This window comes from Lepisosteus platostomus, chromosome 12, assembly GCF_059453375.1.
Source record: "Lepisosteus platostomus isolate fLepPlt1 chromosome 12, fLepPlt1.hap1, whole genome shotgun sequence".
Lineage (NCBI taxonomy): Eukaryota > Metazoa > Chordata > Actinopteri > Semionotiformes > Lepisosteidae > Lepisosteus > Lepisosteus platostomus.
Window position 1 is genome coordinate 20,271,531 of NC_142622.1, and position 16,942 is coordinate 20,288,472.

At 43.4% G+C, this 16,942-nt stretch overlaps 1 protein-coding gene across 2 annotated transcripts in view; it reads right to left on the reverse strand.

Moving 5' to 3' along the window:
* Positions 1–16,942, reverse strand: part of scap (SREBF chaperone) — a 38,782-nt gene that overhangs the window by 15,883 nt on the left and 5,957 nt on the right. Inside the window, exons 1-11 of one of the 2 annotated variants that reach the window (XM_088601333.1) lie at positions 14,990–15,520; positions 14,030–14,224; positions 11,970–12,090; positions 11,569–11,726; positions 10,078–10,298; positions 9,137–9,242; positions 6,791–6,963; positions 5,452–5,578; positions 3,318–3,430; positions 3,001–3,095; positions 2,763–2,861 (exon numbers count right to left, since the gene is read on the reverse strand). In XM_088601333.1, coding sequence (XP_088457459.1) covers positions 2,763–2,861; positions 3,001–3,095; positions 3,318–3,430; positions 5,452–5,578; positions 6,791–6,963; positions 9,137–9,242; positions 10,078–10,298; positions 11,569–11,726; positions 11,970–12,090; positions 14,030–14,224; positions 14,990–15,075 — 1,494 coding nt within the window. In that variant the 5' untranslated portion in view covers positions 15,076–15,520. Of the gene's footprint in view, positions 1–2,762; positions 2,862–3,000; positions 3,096–3,317; positions 3,431–5,451; positions 5,579–6,790; positions 6,964–9,136; positions 9,243–10,077; positions 10,299–11,568; positions 11,727–11,969; positions 12,091–14,029; positions 14,225–14,989; positions 15,521–16,942 lie in introns of those variants that run through there. The other variant, XM_088601332.1, reaches the window with a different exon arrangement.

Sequence of the window (16,942 nt, forward strand, 5' to 3'; positions counted from 1 at the left end):
AGGCAGACGTAGTGTGTGGACCAATCCAAGAAATTTCAGTAAAGGAAGTGACAGAAGCTATCAAAGAGATGAAAGTGGGCAAAGCAACTGGACCATCAGGAATAGCAGCAGAACACTTTAAGAACCTCGATGAAGAGGGGATTCAGTGGCTGACGAGATTGCTAAACAATATTGCAAAGGAAGAGAGAATTCCAGAAGAATGGACAAAAAGCAGTATGGTTACCATCTACAAGGAGAAAGGAGACCCAATGGAGTGTAAAAACTATAGAGGAATAAAACTTCTGGAACATGGATTGAAAATCCTGGAAAAAATTCTGGACAAGAGACTCAGGAAGATAATCAGGATCCACAACTCACAATTTGGATTCTCAGCGGGGAAAAGCACAACAGATGCCATTTTTGTGATGAGACAGTTACAGGAGAAGACACTAGAGAAAGGGAAAAAGCTGTATGTGGCCTTTCTGGACTTGGAGAAGGCATATGACCGTGTGCCCAGAGAGGTGGTGTATTGGTGCTTGAGGAAGAAAGGAGTACCAGAAAGCATGGTGAAGTTAGTTCAAGCAACCTATAGAGATACAACTACAAAGATGATAACACAACAGGGAGAGACAAAAGAGTTTGAAATCACAGTTGGAGTACACCAAGGATCAGCACTAAGTCCTTTCCTTTTCATAAACATTATTGACACACTGACAGAGGAGGTAAGAACAGAAGTGCCTTGGGAACTCATCTTTGCTGATGATGTGGCACTGATGGCAGACTCAGAAGTAGAACTACAGGAGAAAGTGTTCAAATGGCAGAGGAGTCTGGAAAAGGGTGGACTGAAAATGAATGCAGAAAAATCTGAAATAATGGTAATGGAGAGAAGAGGAGATACTATGACCAATGTTGAGGAGACAAATGGAGGAAAACTGAAACAAGTTGATGACTTTAAATACCTTGGATCAAAACTGGTAAAGGGAGGAGAAACACTGGAGGCAGTAAAACAAAGAGTGAAAGCTGGATGGAACAAGTGGAGAGAAATAACTGGAATAATCTGTGACAGGAAAATTCCCAGAAAGTTAAAGTGCAAAATGTACAAGACTGTGATTAGACCTGTATTACTATATGGAGCTGAATGCTTGGCAGTTGGAAAGAGGGAAGAGAACTTGATGAGAAGAACTGAAATGAGGATGTTGAGATGGATTCTGCAGATTTCAATGAAGGATAAGATCAGAAATGAAGAAATCCGTAGACGATGTAGGGTGGTGGATGTGGTTGAGAAGATGCGAGAAGCGAGGTTACGGTGGTATGGACATATCATGAGGAGGGACGTTGAGGAAGTAACAAAGAGGGTAATGGAATTTGAGGTGGAAGGTAACAGAGGAAGAGGCAGGCCTAGAAAGAGATGGATAGATTGTGTGAGAAAAGATATGGAGGTATGTGAAGTGAGTGAGGAAGATGTGCTCGACAGAGACAAATGGAGAAGAGCAACCAAAGCAGCTGACCCCAGGACAGTCTGGGACTAAGGCTGTGAAAAAGAAGAAGAAGAAGACAAAGGAAAACACAACTATCGATTTTAGCTCAAGAGCTCACAATATTATTTATATTGTAGCAGGTGCCTCTTTCCCGCCTGACATTTGGGGTTTTGTAGCTGACTCCACAACTGGGGTTGCTCTCTCTGGTGGTGGAACTGTTTGGTGATGGTTTGAATAGCATTGCTCCATGGGATATAAAAACATATTTTAACAGATGTGATTTCTTAAAAATGTCTCATGCTCAGGTTTTGATCAACAATTACCAAAATCAGCTGGTTAAGATTCATTATAAACAGCTATTCTAAAGACAGGAGTTGATTAATGTAAGATATGACCATGCTCCTCCAATGATCATTGGGTTGCGTTCGGCAAAGAAGGTGCCAGAAGAATGAGATTTTCCTTTTCAGTATTTAGCAGACTAGGCCAGAGAAACCAGGAAAACAGTAAAGGATGGACCTCGGCCTAGAATGCACAGGATCACCACACCGGCCCAAAACTGTCTCCCCTGTCTGATCCATCTGTAAAATCCTTTTCAGATTACCATGGCTACAGCACAACAAACAGCTGGCAAAAAATAGCCTACACACCAACAGAATGAAACTGGCTTGCCGTCTGAAAATATACAAGCTTGGAGGTTGTCCAGTCAAGATTTTGACAGCTGAGAGAAAAAAAATCAATGTCTTCTGTTGGCCAGAGAATACCTGCAGTGGTGACGCACAGAGAGATTGAGTGTTTTTGATGCATTGATGAAAAATGTGCAGTGGTGCAAGTGTGAAGCAGGAAGCAATTTCCCTTAGCACAAGAATGCATTTAGAGCAAACTGAGGACCTTATTGCTCAGCCATATGTTGAGTAATTTTTCCAATTCCTGCAAGCCACTCAGGGATAGTCAACTTTCCACCTTGACAATGCGAAACCACACTGTAAGGATTACAGTGGCACAGTTTAAAAAAACAACATCCAGATCGTGTCATGGCAGATACAGTGAGCAGATACAGTACAAGCATCAACCGCCAGGAGTGCACTAACGTTCAGGTATCTTATACCTTGGCAATGTTATTTTCACAGTGTAAAATATTTCATACTGAAAACCTTTCATTATTCTGTGACCTGTATTTTTATTTACATTCATTTTGTTTGAACTAATTGGTCAAATTGATTCAACCTGTTTTATGTCTTTTGCACATCAGTATAACCAGTATTGTGTAGAAATGTGAAGTAGTTGTGGGATAGGGTAACCTCTCACCTCCATTCGGCGGATGTCAATGGAGAGGACAGTGGTAAAGAAGAACATCTGGAGAAAGAAATCGGATACCAAGCCAACCACTGCAAAAAGGCAGAATTCCTGAGGAGAAACAGGAAGATATAAGTACAGGTAACCAGAAACAATATTGAGTGTTGAGTGGCAGCATTACTTGTAGATCAAGATTATTTTTCTGGCAGAATAACTTGAATTGCTGTGTTACAAGTGCAGCAGTATTTACCTGTATAGCTGGGACAAGGGTGAAGTATCCAATGAGGATGATGCCCAGCTCGGTGGCCATGTTCTTCATAATCGACCAGCTCTCATTGCTGAGGCCTGTAAGGGTACAGAGAATTTACTACAGTCTTCTTCTGTCCTATAAACCCTCAGAATTACATATTAAACACAGTTCTATTCCTGGCTCCACTTCCCCTTGCTAATTCGGTTTCTCTTTCTTTCCTCCCTTCTGTTCGTTCCTCTCTCTCAAGCAAACACCATTACCCACGTTACTCCATCTCCCCCCTTTTCTCTCCGCTCCTCTCCCCTACTGGCACTTACCCTGAGCGATGCGCAATCTGACCTCCAGGTCAACAGGAGTAGACACCACAGACTTGGTGAGGACCAGCACATTCTCCAGACCGATCACCACCACCAGGTATGGGAATATCTCCCTGAGGGAGAGTGATTGCGATCGTCCAAGAACAGGAGGGGGGAGGGAGAGAAGTTGAGGAACCAAATTAGCCAAACATGATAAGATGGGGAACCAGAAGAGAGAAAGCCGAAAAAAACAGGTGGAAAAAAATAAACATGGAGAGATTTAGGATGAGGAATTACAGGTCTTTTACATTGATTCTTGCTGGGATTGCATTTTCTGTTGCTACAGAGACATCCTATTTGATTTACGCTGATGTGTACTAATCTTATCAGAGTAATAAAATAAACAAGACACACTGCAGCTCAGCCTGCAAGTCTGAGGAGCAGACTGTTCTAGCCTTATAGTCTCTTGTGCAATTAATAAATGGCTGAAAACATCAAGGGAAAAATCATGACTTTAACTCATTCATGGTTTGCCACATTTGCACTCATGGCATACGACAGTATGTGCAGGTTTAGGATTATCCAATCAATCAAATCAATCAATTTTATTTTTATATAGCACCTTTCAGTCCATAGCATTATAAAGGAATATACAGACATTAAAGTATACATACAATGCTTTATGCAGTGCACACAATGTCCACACACTTGTAATACGTACAAAAAGTGCATAGTGCAGTCAAGGCAATGGTGATGCTGCAGCATTACAGCACAATTTTGTGTTGCAATTGTGTGTGTCAGGTCTCACAAGGTCCTGTGGCAATAAAAATCTCTAAGGTAATTTAAGGCACTGTGGCTCTGGTTACTTGCTTTATTTTGTGAAAAGGAAGATGCCCACAATTCCAGACTTGTTGAATAATTTCATTTATATCGAACAGCTAAAAATCCAGGGAGACTCCAATAAGCACAGCTGGTAGCAGAAAAGCTCTCTTCAGGCTCTTGAACCTTTTTTTTAAAATAATTTCTACAATTGTATAATGTAACTGCAATTTTCAGCATGTTTTTGAACACACACCACATATCTGTTGTACAACTATTCTGGGCACTCTTGATGCATGACAAGGTGGAAGGCGTCTGTTTACAGCACTGATACCACCTCGCTCCCTGTGATCACACTGTGCAGTTGCTAAGCAACAGATGAGGTGAGTCTATCACACCACCATCTCTGCCAGAGATAAGTAACGATTCTCCCCGCCCCTGCTGCTCACCAGAAAATCCCCTTATCCCCACATGGGTCTATATTAACATTGCTCAGAGGGCACGCTGAGCGCCTGAGATTTTATTGGTAAAAGATAATCAATATCTTGATTACTCATTAACCATTACTGTACCCTTTTTGACCAGCAACAAATTATTAACCATTACAGAACCATTATAACCATTACTCTTTAGAAGTTCAGGTGGGTAGCTGCGTCAGCATGCGTAGGCTGCAAAGGAACAAGTAATAGGTTTATTCCATGCTGAAAAAAAGAAGAAAGAAAGCACAACGTTTCGGCCGTGGAGCCTTCTTCAGGTGTGAAGCCTGAAGAAGACTCCACGGCCGAAACGTTGTGTTTTCTTTCTTCTTTTTTTTTCAGCATGGAATAAACCTATTACTTATTACTCTTTAGATACAGACAGATAGATCATCTGAAATTAAATCCCCATCTGAGCATTTCTAAAAGGGAGGCACAGAAAGTTTGGAACCTACAGAAGGAAACCTTTGCTGCTGGAATTACCTACAGTTCAGGTTGAATAGATCTTTTTCAGGTGAGCCACAACGGATAATGAATCATGTAACAGGCTGTAGCCACATTTTGCCGCTAGGGTTTATGAATTTATTGAGAAATTTCTGAATGCACGTGGACAACATCAGGATGGTGTGTGGAACTTCCTTTCACATTTGGTTAAAAACATTTAGCAATACCTGCCATACTTAAAATGCCCTCAATCATTGGAGACCACCTCACCTACTGCACCACATTACTGTCTTATGTCCACGAGATGTAGATTTTCTGTGTCCCAGCATACACTGTATATGTGTTAGTGGGCCCCTGACTAGGCCAGTGAGTTTTTTGATTAAATTCCGTTATCTGTAAGGGTATCAGTGCCTTACCCCCCATTGAGCGTGGGAGTGAGTCCAAAGAGTGTACACAGCCCCACTGACATAAGCAGAGAGCTGAGCACCGTCACCACTGCAGCCAATGCCAAGCCCCACTTTGACTTCACCATGTCAATCTTCCCTGGGGAGACATCACACAGAGACAATGAACATTCTGCACGGGATCAAAACGTCCACAAAATAAAACTGAAAGGCTAAATTACGTCTGTGCACAGGCAACTGTTTGGGCGTGCCAAAGATGATGATGCTGAGACCAAGACTGAGACAGGGAGCCTGCGTATCCAGATCAAGACTCCTTTGTATATTCTTGCTAACTTTGGGTTGGTAGCTGCATCAGCATGCGTAGGCTGCAAAGGAACAAGTAATAGGTTTATCCCATGCTGAAAAGAGAAGAAAGAAAACACAACGTTTTGGCCGCGAGAAGAGAAGAAGACACGGCCGAAACGTTGTGTCTTCTTCTCTTTTCAGCATGGAATAAACCTATTACTTGTTCTTGCTAACTTTAACCACCACAGGGTTCTTCCCTCAAGATCGCCTCAGCCCACCCTCAGCAAAGTGTTCTCCTATCAGACCTGAACTGCGCAGCACTACTCTTAGCACTGAGTGCCTGCAATTATCCAAATCCATGTTTTGGAGGATTCACGCTGGGGCTCAAACACTGTATATTTCTGCTGATAAAAAGATGTCAACCTGCATAAACAGTTTAACTGAAAGCAAAACAAAAGGATACCATTTTCAAAGAATCTATTTTATTGAAAATGCACAAACCTTGCAGCTTTGGAGAAGTCTTTGAGGGTGCAAATACTGTCTACAAACACCTCGTAATAAACAACCATTTTGAAAAATTAAAAGGGAAGCTATGCAACTATAACAATAACTATAACTATAACAATCTTTGCATACACTACTAAACTTGCTGCACTCTTCCCTTTAAAACGATCCAAAACAGAGGACCACAGAAGCAAATAGAGTTAGACACAGTTTTCCATCCTTTTTCACTTGCTAGCCCTCAAAATCACACATCTCACAAGCAGCAGACGAGGCCGCCAAGCCCAGCTTCTGATCTTTCGGCACAGACGGCTTCAACGCTGCTGGGAGTCCTGGAAAGCGATGTCACTGTTGCACTTTCATTTTAACTACAAGGTCTGTGACAACAGCTTATCCAATAAAACAGTGGAGCTATTCTAAGCTCAAGTTCTTGTTTCTGTAGGATTTTCTTTTCAGTTAGTAAATAAAATGAGAACAAAACCGTCCCAACAGCAGTAGCTGCTGCTAAGGTGCGCGACACCAGAGCGGGTGACCGAGAGAAAGATGGAGGGGGCGGGAGCCGTACTGGTGGAGAAGTAAATGTAGGCGAAGAGGATGATGTACGTCGTGACGAGGGGGATGAGCTCTGCGATGCCGATCTCCTCCTTGAAATGGACGTGTACCATGTGGTCCTCCCGCAGGCTGCAGTTCACACTGGGGTGGAGCTGCTTCAGCCGGGAGCGCAGACTGCCCAGAAACCTGGGAGAGCCGTGAAGAGAGGGGGGAAGGGAGGGAGAAATGAGGAGCTTGTTAGACACATAAAATTAAAGACGAATGTGTGCAGTGTGTGTCAATATTGTATTGAGAATATGCTGTGTAAGTTATGTGCATGTGTGCTGACACACTGTTGCTTCACGTTCACTGCCACTCAACTAACAGTTACAATGCACACTCCATTCCTGTTGTTTGCATTGCCCTGATGATGTCTACAAAGTCCTGATGGTCATGTCTTAAGCCCTTCTGGTTTTCTTTTGTATACAATGTGGGAGTACACGCAAGGGGCGTGTTCAGTGTGGAGGCGGAGCCCTGGAGGAAAGGGCGACACCTTGCCTTTGTAATCACAGCTAATCACACCCTAATCAAGGACGAGCGGCGGCTGGGAGGGCTCTTTAAAGGCCCATTGAGGACCCCCCCCCCGCTCCAAAAAGGGCGTGAAGGGCTATCCCCGCAAGGGGAGGATCCCTACACCGGCAGTCCCAGAGGGGGACTGTACCCGAGCGTGAGGCCGTTGTTCTTCTTTGTATTGTCTTTCTCTTTTAGCCCGTCCCGTCCTGTGTCTATACCTGCAGGCTTACCTTTTTCCATGTTTACTTTATATGTTGGCCTTGCGCTCCCTTCCTGCTCTCCCAGACTGGACCCCGGAACATAGGGCAAGTCCAGTCTAATCCCCCATCGCCAAGCGGGGTGCTTTATCCTTTTTTCCAAAAAAAGCGGCGCATTTTTGTATTTTTCCTTTTTTTTGGGGGGGTTGTTTTCTTTTTGCTTCTTGCTAATCTCACACTCAGACGGGGCGTTGACACGCTCGCTGCGGCTCCTCCCACTGCCGCATTGCTACAACATCAAAGGTGTGTACACCTCACCGACTCCTTTGCATATCTTTTCTGAATGAACCGGTTCAGAATAATAATAGATATCAGGACAGTGGACTGAAAATAGATCCTTGCGGTACTCCATTCACATCACCGCCACCTGTTCTTTGCACTTTGATTTACATCAGGAATAGCTACCAGGATAATGTCTGATAAGAAATGTCATCAAAAACCTTTAACAAATAATAACAGTTTATATGACACTATCCTAGTATCTATTTCCTGTTGTTTAGTTTGAGAGAATGCCAAGCACGTTCAATAAGCAAGATCTGTCTTTTAAAGGCTATCCACATATTACCGTTTCCTGCTTTGATTTTGGACAATGGTCTATGTTATTAAAAATAATTCAAAATATTAGAAATGTTCACTTTGTGTTGAGTAAAATGAAAGTGCAGCACATATATATAATATCCCTGTACCATTTCTTCCTTTATTGTTACAGTACTGTTAACACCGCTCTGTATTAGATGAAACCCCTCCTGCAATATCCTTGCCTGTCTCTTTCTTAGTATTGCGAATGTTTGTTTTGGCTTGAGACTACAGATCACTACTCTTTTTTCCTTCGCCTTCCTACTGTCTCTCCCTTGCTGAGTACATTCCAGATATTTCTTAGAAGAGATTCCTTTCTTCTGATAATACACATATAAGCTGATTTAGACAGTGTGAGATAGAATTTGATGTGTCTGCTTTTGGAATTACTTTACTGTCTCTCTACATATACATTTTCGAAAAATAAAAAAAATTATTGCACTGCAGAACTATTTGAGCAAAACTCACTTGTCTTCTGTCTCATTTGTCTATATTCAATTTGGAAGAGCTGGCTTTCCCAATCTGTATATAAGTATTCTATTATTACAGACTCTTTCTTATTACATGCATCCAAAACTATAAAATAAAAAAAATATGAATAAACCAGCTTTTATTACTAGAATACACCTTTAACTAACCCATTTTAACTTTCAGCTCAGTAACATTTTTTTCTATCCTCTAACATTACATTCATCCCTATCACCCTTACCAAAGCTATGAACTGCATATGACTCTGATTTCTGACTCAAATTTCATTGACAACTATATAATGTCACGTTTCATTATAATGTAGTGTCCTGAACATGGTTATCATAATATTTCCAACATGGCGACATAAGAATAATTTGAAATACTCCATCTGGTTTATCAATAAAGTAAGCTCTTGTCCAAGAGAGGATTCCAAATGGAAATAAAGCTGTTGGTGTTGAGTGCACAGTGAGTGTGTAGTGGTTGTAGGTGTACACAGTGCTGACCTGGCGTCATAGCTCCTCAGGGCCAAAGTGATGGTGTAGGTGACCATGTGCTTCCTGTTGTGCAGACTGACCCCTGTGTGCTTTCCTGGTACGCCGAACAGCAGATCTGAAACACACACCACACCATGAACACAAACCCTGCAATGCACAAGCAAACGGTCATGCAATGCATTGGTCAGACACAAAAACTGAGGCGGGTTAATCTCACATTCAAGATAAATATCACACAGGGTTATAACATCATTTCAACATCATGGGGATACAACACATTTCTGACAAGAAACTTCAAGTGCATTTAAATGGTCAGAAATAGGTGTGCCTATCATTATCAGGTCATAGACAGATAGGGACCCCACACACAGACTATATAACCACGTTCCTAGATCTGTAAAGCAACTGTTAGCTGTTATGTTGCGAAGATAAGATGTACATCCAACATGTGCATCAGGTGTCGAATTCTACATGATACAGATCCCAGAATGAAGATAAGGTCTTTGTAACCCTTGCCAACTTTATATTTAAAGATTAAAGGTTCATTTTAATCTTCAATGGGTGTCAAATATTCTAATAACTTTGCTTTGTGATCATCCTAGCAGCAACATTTCCAACACATTTCTTCTGTTTTTCATTGAACTAGAATATCACATACTACCACTTAACCTGTAAACCCTCTATGTATGCCAACATTACCTAGTCAAATAAATGCAAATAAAATGTTCCTAACAGATTTAACAACAATAATTTATTACTTCATACTACAGAGGTAAGACGTAGGCCAAAAAGCAGATCAGGTGTAACATTCAGATATATCTCTCTATAATACTGTGAAAAAGGTTAACATGTTAGCCTTGAATAATTAATAACTAGGGTTTAAAATAAATGCTGCTGTTCAAAAGAAGTCAGACTGAAGCATTCTCTTAAGCTCCCTCCCCTTTGCATACCTCTTAGTGTGGCTGATGTGTGTAGGCCCTTGGGTTCATGTTGATGGACAGTTCGCAAAATGTCCGGATCCGAGTCAAAGCGCTCCCGCTGGTTCTGCCAGTAGTTACCGGGGGATACGAGCAAGCAGCCGTGCTCTGGAAGAACCGTCTGCATCCGTCGCAACCCCGGCAACAAGTCTGTCACTTGGAGACACAGCGACTCCAGGCTGCGAACGCCAGAACTACACCCAGAAAAAGCAAGAGAGGGAGATAGAGATACAGAGACTGTTGAAAGCTATAGAGATATAAGAAAACTGGGCCAAGAAGCCTGGGAATAAGTGTTAATTGACTCTGTGTACTGTGTGTTAGTTTGTTACATTGGTGCCTGTCTGTGCGCAGTGTGTTAAGGGAGCACAGTGGTACTTGTCTGTGCGCAGTGTGTTAAAGGAGCACAGTGGTGCCTCTCTGTGCGCAGCGTGTTAAAGGAGCACAGTGGTACTTGTCTGTGCGCAGCGTGTTAAAGGAGCACAGTGGTACTTGTCTGTGCGCAGCGTGTTAAGGGAGCACAGTGGTACTTGTCTGTGCGCAGCGTGTTAAGGGAGCACAGTGGTACTTGTCTGTGCGCAGCGTGTTAAGGGAGCACAGTGGTACTTGTCTGTGCGCAGCGTGTTAAGGGAGCACAGTGGTACTTGTCTGTGCGCAGCGTGTTAAAGGAGCAGAGTGGTACTTGTCTGTACGCAGCGTGTTAAAGGAGCACAGTTGTACTTGTCTGTGCGCAGCGTGTTAAAGGAGCACAGTGGTACTTGTCTGTGCGCAGCGTGTTAAGGGAGCACAGTGGTACTTGTCTGTGCGCAGCGTGTTAAGGGAGCACAGTGGTACTTGTCTGTGCGCAGCGTGTTAAGGGAGCACAGTGGTACTTGTCTGTGCGCAGCGTGTTAAGGGAGCACAGTGGTACTTGTCTGTGCGCAGCGTGTTAAAGGAGCAGAGTGGTACTTGTCTGTACGCAGCGTGTTAAAGGAGCACAGTTGTACTTGTCTGTGCGCAGTGAGTTTGTGTGATACAGTTGTACCTGGCTGTGCACCGCATGTTAGTGGGGTACAGTGTACAGTACATGACTGTACATTAGTGGGGTACAGTGTGTTACTGGGGTACAGTGGTAAGTGGCTGTGTAGTGTGTTTTTGGGGTACAGTGGTACCTGTCTTTGTGCACAGTACATTAGTGGGATACAAAGGAGCTTGGCTGTGTGCAGTGTTAGTGGGATGCGGTGGTACCTGTCTCTGTGCACACTGTGTTACTGGGATGCGGTGGTACCTGTCTCTGTGCACAGTGCCTTACTGGGATGCGGTGGTACCTGTCTCTGTGCACAGTGCCTTACTGGGATGCGATGGTACCTGTCTCTGTGCACAGTGCCTTACTGGGATGCGATGGTACCTGTCTCTGTGCACAGTGCCTTACTGGGATGCGATGGTACCTGTCTCTGTGCACAGTGCCTTACTGGGATGCGGTGGTACCTGTCTCTGTGCACATGATTGCGAATCTCCTCCAGCAGAGTGAAGACCTGGGCCAGCGGGGAGCGGAAAGCATCAACAGGGACCAGTCGACTGTCCCAGGGAACCACTGCAGCTTTCACCAAGACCTGCTGGATGTAGGCTACAGGGGGACTGCAGTACTGCAAACCACATAATAGAGACAGAGGTTACCTTATATAGAGCTTGATCAAGAAGAAGGGAGGCTTACGAAGAACAGTACAGAGAGAGACAGTTGAACACACAGCAACAGTAACATACAGTGCACACGATATTATGTTACAACAGCAACATAACAGAACAAAGCATAGGAGACAGACAGTGAGTCTAGAACAGACACAAATCAGGAGCACACTGACCCTGACCCTCCACCCACAGGATCTTACCCAGTCAGGCAGGTCCCCAGGGTCTCCTTGAGGCTCGGAGGGTGGTGTGGTATAATCTCGCACCCCCGTGGTGAACTCCACCGGCCCTGTCCCAGGCAAAGGCAACTTGAGCAAGGGGTAGCTGTCGGCAAGAGCAATCAATTGGTTACCAGCCTGACAGAATTTTGTGTTTGGGATTATCGTGGTATTATTAATTTTAACTTATCAGATGGATGTTGGCCCAGATGAACAACGGTCCTTGCAACAGTGATGAAGAAATGCAGGAAAGCCTAATCATTTCAGTAACTAATATGTCCTTTCAGTGTCAACTCAAAAAAAACACACAGTACCTTGTGAAAGTATTCACCTCCTTCCGATGATGTTCCATTCGGATCAATTCCAAATGATGTACTGTACACATATTTTTTCCCCCATGTGAATATTGTTCACTTGGCACTTTTGAAGGCTTGTATGAGTGAAAGAAAAAAAGAAACTCTAGTGTCGGAAAGCTAACCCTATCCTACTGTAGCTAGCTGATCATCTAAAAGCTCTATAGATTTATCTTCTGTAATGATGTTTCTACATTAGGCAGGTTTTTAATGATTTGAAAAAAGATGTTCTAATGGGGTTCTCAGTTAGGATGCTGTTGAGGCAGAGCTAGGGCTAGAGAAAGACCTTAAAGTCTGTCTTCATCATTATTATCCTTATCATTGTGTTTGCAGTTTAAAGACAGATGAACAAGTACATTTGATTTTCTTCAATCTTTTGATTTGACATTATGTTAGACTGTAGTTACTGGTAGAACTAATACTTATATATATATATTAATCGCCTATATCTGGGAAATAAAAAGATAAATATGTTGTGTTAGCATACACCACCTTTGCTAAGGCCAACCTAAATTAGATCAGGTATATAAAATTACTGTGACATGTCACACAATTATCTGAGTGTCCCCCTATCTGTGTGTGGTAAGACTGCAATTATATGATTTCATATATGTACCCGTCTTTGTAAGGCCCTTCAGTCAGGTAGTGATTTTCAAGCAAACATTTAACCATGAAGACCAAGCAGGTTTCAAAACAACTCAGGGAAATAGTTGTAGAAAGGCATAGATCAGAAGAAGGGTATAAAAATATTTCAAAGACACTGTACAGCCTTTCAGCATGGTGAAGTCAATCATATAAGAATTGGAATCTGTAGTGTACCACCCAGACACTGCCTACATCAGACTGTGTCTCCAAATTGAGCAGCCGGGAAAGAAGTTAACAAATAACTGTTGAGGTTGGATGATTCTGTTGTAATCTGTAGTATGTTACTGAACCACAAAAAATAATGTGCGTATATAATTTGTAATTAATCAAAACGGGACATCATTGGAAGCAGAAAATGCTTTTGAAAGGCAGTGTATACTCAAAGATCTGCTGTTGAAAGCTGTGTAATTAAACTGCGTTGAGGATGTGCTTAAATCTACTGGGAGTTTGGCTGGCTGGAAAAAGACGATGTCTGGCTCTCTCAGTGTGAGGCTGCAGACAGGGTTTGGAAATGTTGTCTTCAGCCCCACTTGACTAAAGATAGCAGCATAGCCCTGAATAGCACCACTAATTCTGTTGCTGCAACATCACCAATGACTGGCAAACTAACAACTGAATCACATCCAGTCTTATGGCCCCTCACACTCTCTGTAGGGAAATACAGATATTATTAGGGTATTACTGTTCATCTTAAAAGCAGCAGCAATAATAAATGTTGATGTTTCAATATATATATATAAGATATATGCCTTTTAAGAACATAAGTACAGTTACAAACAAGAGGAAGACATTAGGCCCATCTAGCCCAATTGGTAGTTAGTACTTAATTGATCCAAGGATCTCATTCAGCATATCGGCATCAACCACATGGGTGACTTGTCCCATACTCCCACAATAATTTCTTGATATAAGCGGAAAGAAAGGATAGCTAGCATTGACAGACATACTTTCCCTCTTTCAATAAAATACATTGATCTTCCTTTCTCCTTTCTCTTACATCCTTCCCTCTGTGTCTTTTTTGGGGTCTGGCTGCCCCGCGATACTCACCAGCAGGCCAGGATGCAGACCGCGGTGAAGAGGATGATGGGTACTGGGTACGATGCACAGAGCAACCCATGGCGGTAGAATGCAGCGGAGATGCGCTTGTGCAACCGCTCACTCACAGTCATCCTGGGGGTCAGCTGAGAGCCATTGGGGGGCGCCGTGGGGCAGAGAGCAGGGGTCCGGGGGGCATTCAGGGACCTGGGAACAAACAAAAACAGGGTTAGTGAAGCAGAGCAGTGGGCGAAGATGTCCTTACTGTAGTGTACACATTACCCTCCCCGACACGGGCACTGTGCTCCAGGTATGCTAACCCCAGCACAGTGCACAAGTACAACCCCAGGGCAAGTACACACATCGCCTGGACCTTAACTCATGATTCGGCACATGTTACAACTACACCAGTGCTACTCGATTTAAGTCCTCAAGAGCCAACTGAGCCTTACAATTTTCACTCCACCTGAGCTCTCAGCTAATTGAACAAACTGTTCTTTCAAATCAACCAACTACACCATAGTTCCAGGTGTATGGTGCTTGATCATTTTATAGAAATCTATCAAACCCTTCTGGGTTGCCCTTTTGGCAACTAAGGAGAGCTGTCTTATTTCCAGTCCGTGACTCCCTCGCTACTTCCCAGTACAGGCCAGTAGGAGCATTCAGCACCTGTGGACAGGCCTGGGAATGACAGCAAAGCTGTGATTCAGGGACTAACATTAGATGTCTCTATCTTGCATGCAATGCAAATAGATCCCAAATAATATTATCTTCGTTTTGATCGCAGGCATCACGACTCAGGTAAGGATCAAATTGTCTAGCTGCCTTTTTCAAGAGCTGCTCCCAGGTGCCGGGGGTGACAGCGAAGCCCCCAGTGTTCCTCCCTGTCTATCTGTTTTAAAGACCCCGACATCTGCAGAAAACGCATCATTAGGGCGCCTCAGGGAAAGGCTTATAGCAGCTTCTACTTACTTGTTTCTTATAGCAGCTTTTATCCTGCCTTTTAAATTCCTCCAACTATTAGGTTTTTCGGTCCAAAGCCGCAGACAGTGCTCCATTGTTGAAGCCGCGAGCCCCGCTGTACACTGACCCTCCCTGCTCTCCGCTCCGCACAGCCCTGCAACCCAGCTCACATTCCTGATGGGATTTCACAACACAGTGCTCACGGCATGAACAAAGCTAATACTGTACACTCCACTTACCAGCGCAAAGCAGCACAAATACCGTGCAGCTAAAGGAGGCGTCTCAGCACAGCTGACAGCACTACAAACACTTCTTTTACGCAGCGCCCCACAACCCAGGTCTGTGACAGCCACAAGCTCTGCCGCTGGCACTTCTGGAGACAGATGTGGCAAGAGGTTTGGTGGAAAAAGGACAAATGTGAACACCCGCTGCAATCTGCAGAAGAGAGTTCAGACCAGAGCTCAGAGTCAGTGCCCTGCTGCCCTCCAGTTTCTCTCTTGCACTGCCCCACTGGGGAGAGGACACTGCTGCCCTCATATAGGGGCGGACCCCCTCCAGCCAGTCCGATCCCTCTGCCCGGCCCCGACCAAAGAACCGAGAACCGGAGAAGCCTCTTCCTTCTCATTTCAACTAAGAGAACTGTATCCCTCCATCCCAGCAGGAGAGCCGGAGCCTGTCCTAACCAGCAACGGGATACAAGACAGGATACACCCTGGACATGATGCCAGCCCATCGCATAGCACACACAGACACAAACACACTCACACCAGGGCCAAATTTCCTGGAAGCCAATTAAACCAACCAGTGTGTTTTTGGACTGTGGGAGAAAACCCACACGAATGTGTGGAGAATGTCTAAACTCCAAGCTGATAGCTCCCCAGGTCTGGAATGGAACACAGGGCCCCAACACTGCAAGGCTGCAATGCTGACCACTGTGCCGCCCCAAAACTGTATCAGTAATATCAGAATTCATTGTGAAAATGCTGCCCTGGCCATCAGTGTCAAGTGTATCCATAAAAATCCAACAATTCACCTAATTTTGAAGTATTCTAATGATTGGCACGACGCTATCAAACCCTTTTTATCAGAAGTTCCCATTTTAATTACAAGCGGCTAACGCCTATATTTTTAACTGCTCCTAACAACAATTTGAGAACTGGTATATCACAACAAGTGTGATCTGGAGTGTCGGGTTCTCACAGGCATGTCTGCAGTCCTTAACAAGTAATAACATAAAACGTAACTGTTAAAAATGGAGACTCATGTGAAAAAGACTTTGAGCCTGTCTCAACAACAACATACCTATTACCCGAAAAATGAGGTGAAATGATTTTTTTTGTAGTACAATATATCGTGATTCAAAATATTACATGTATTTTTTAATTATCTGACAACAACAGTCACACGACTCATTCAGCATGGCAGAACCAGAACAGGTGTTACTCTTACTTCAAGTATGGGAACAGTTTTTAGTGTGGCTTTAATGAAGTTGCATACTATTACAGAGCAGATGCAGAGGGAGGTCCTGCAGATGGCCATCCAATGCACAAATTGCAACATGATGTGGCTTTTATGCATTTATCACCCATTGGAATTCAGATGTCAGAGAATCCCAATTTAACAAAACAATGTTACATTAATAAAGAAATATGATAACCTTTAGAACAGTATAATACAGTATATAAGGTTAACATTCTCATTTTTTCACAATTTAAAAAAATTAAATACAGTGTGGTGTGTGCAAATATGGTATACAAATGTATGGCTTACAAAATTCAGGTACTGGACGAAGAGTCACAACTTTAAAGTTTCCAACCTTTGGGGCTCTCTGTCTCCAGGACAAGGTCTGTAACTATACTGTTTCTTTATGTATCCAAGAGGCTATGACACAGGGGACGTGAGAGCTAACTTTAGGCTTTTCCACCCTTATTAATTTAACAAGGCTTCATTTTCAAAGCACTT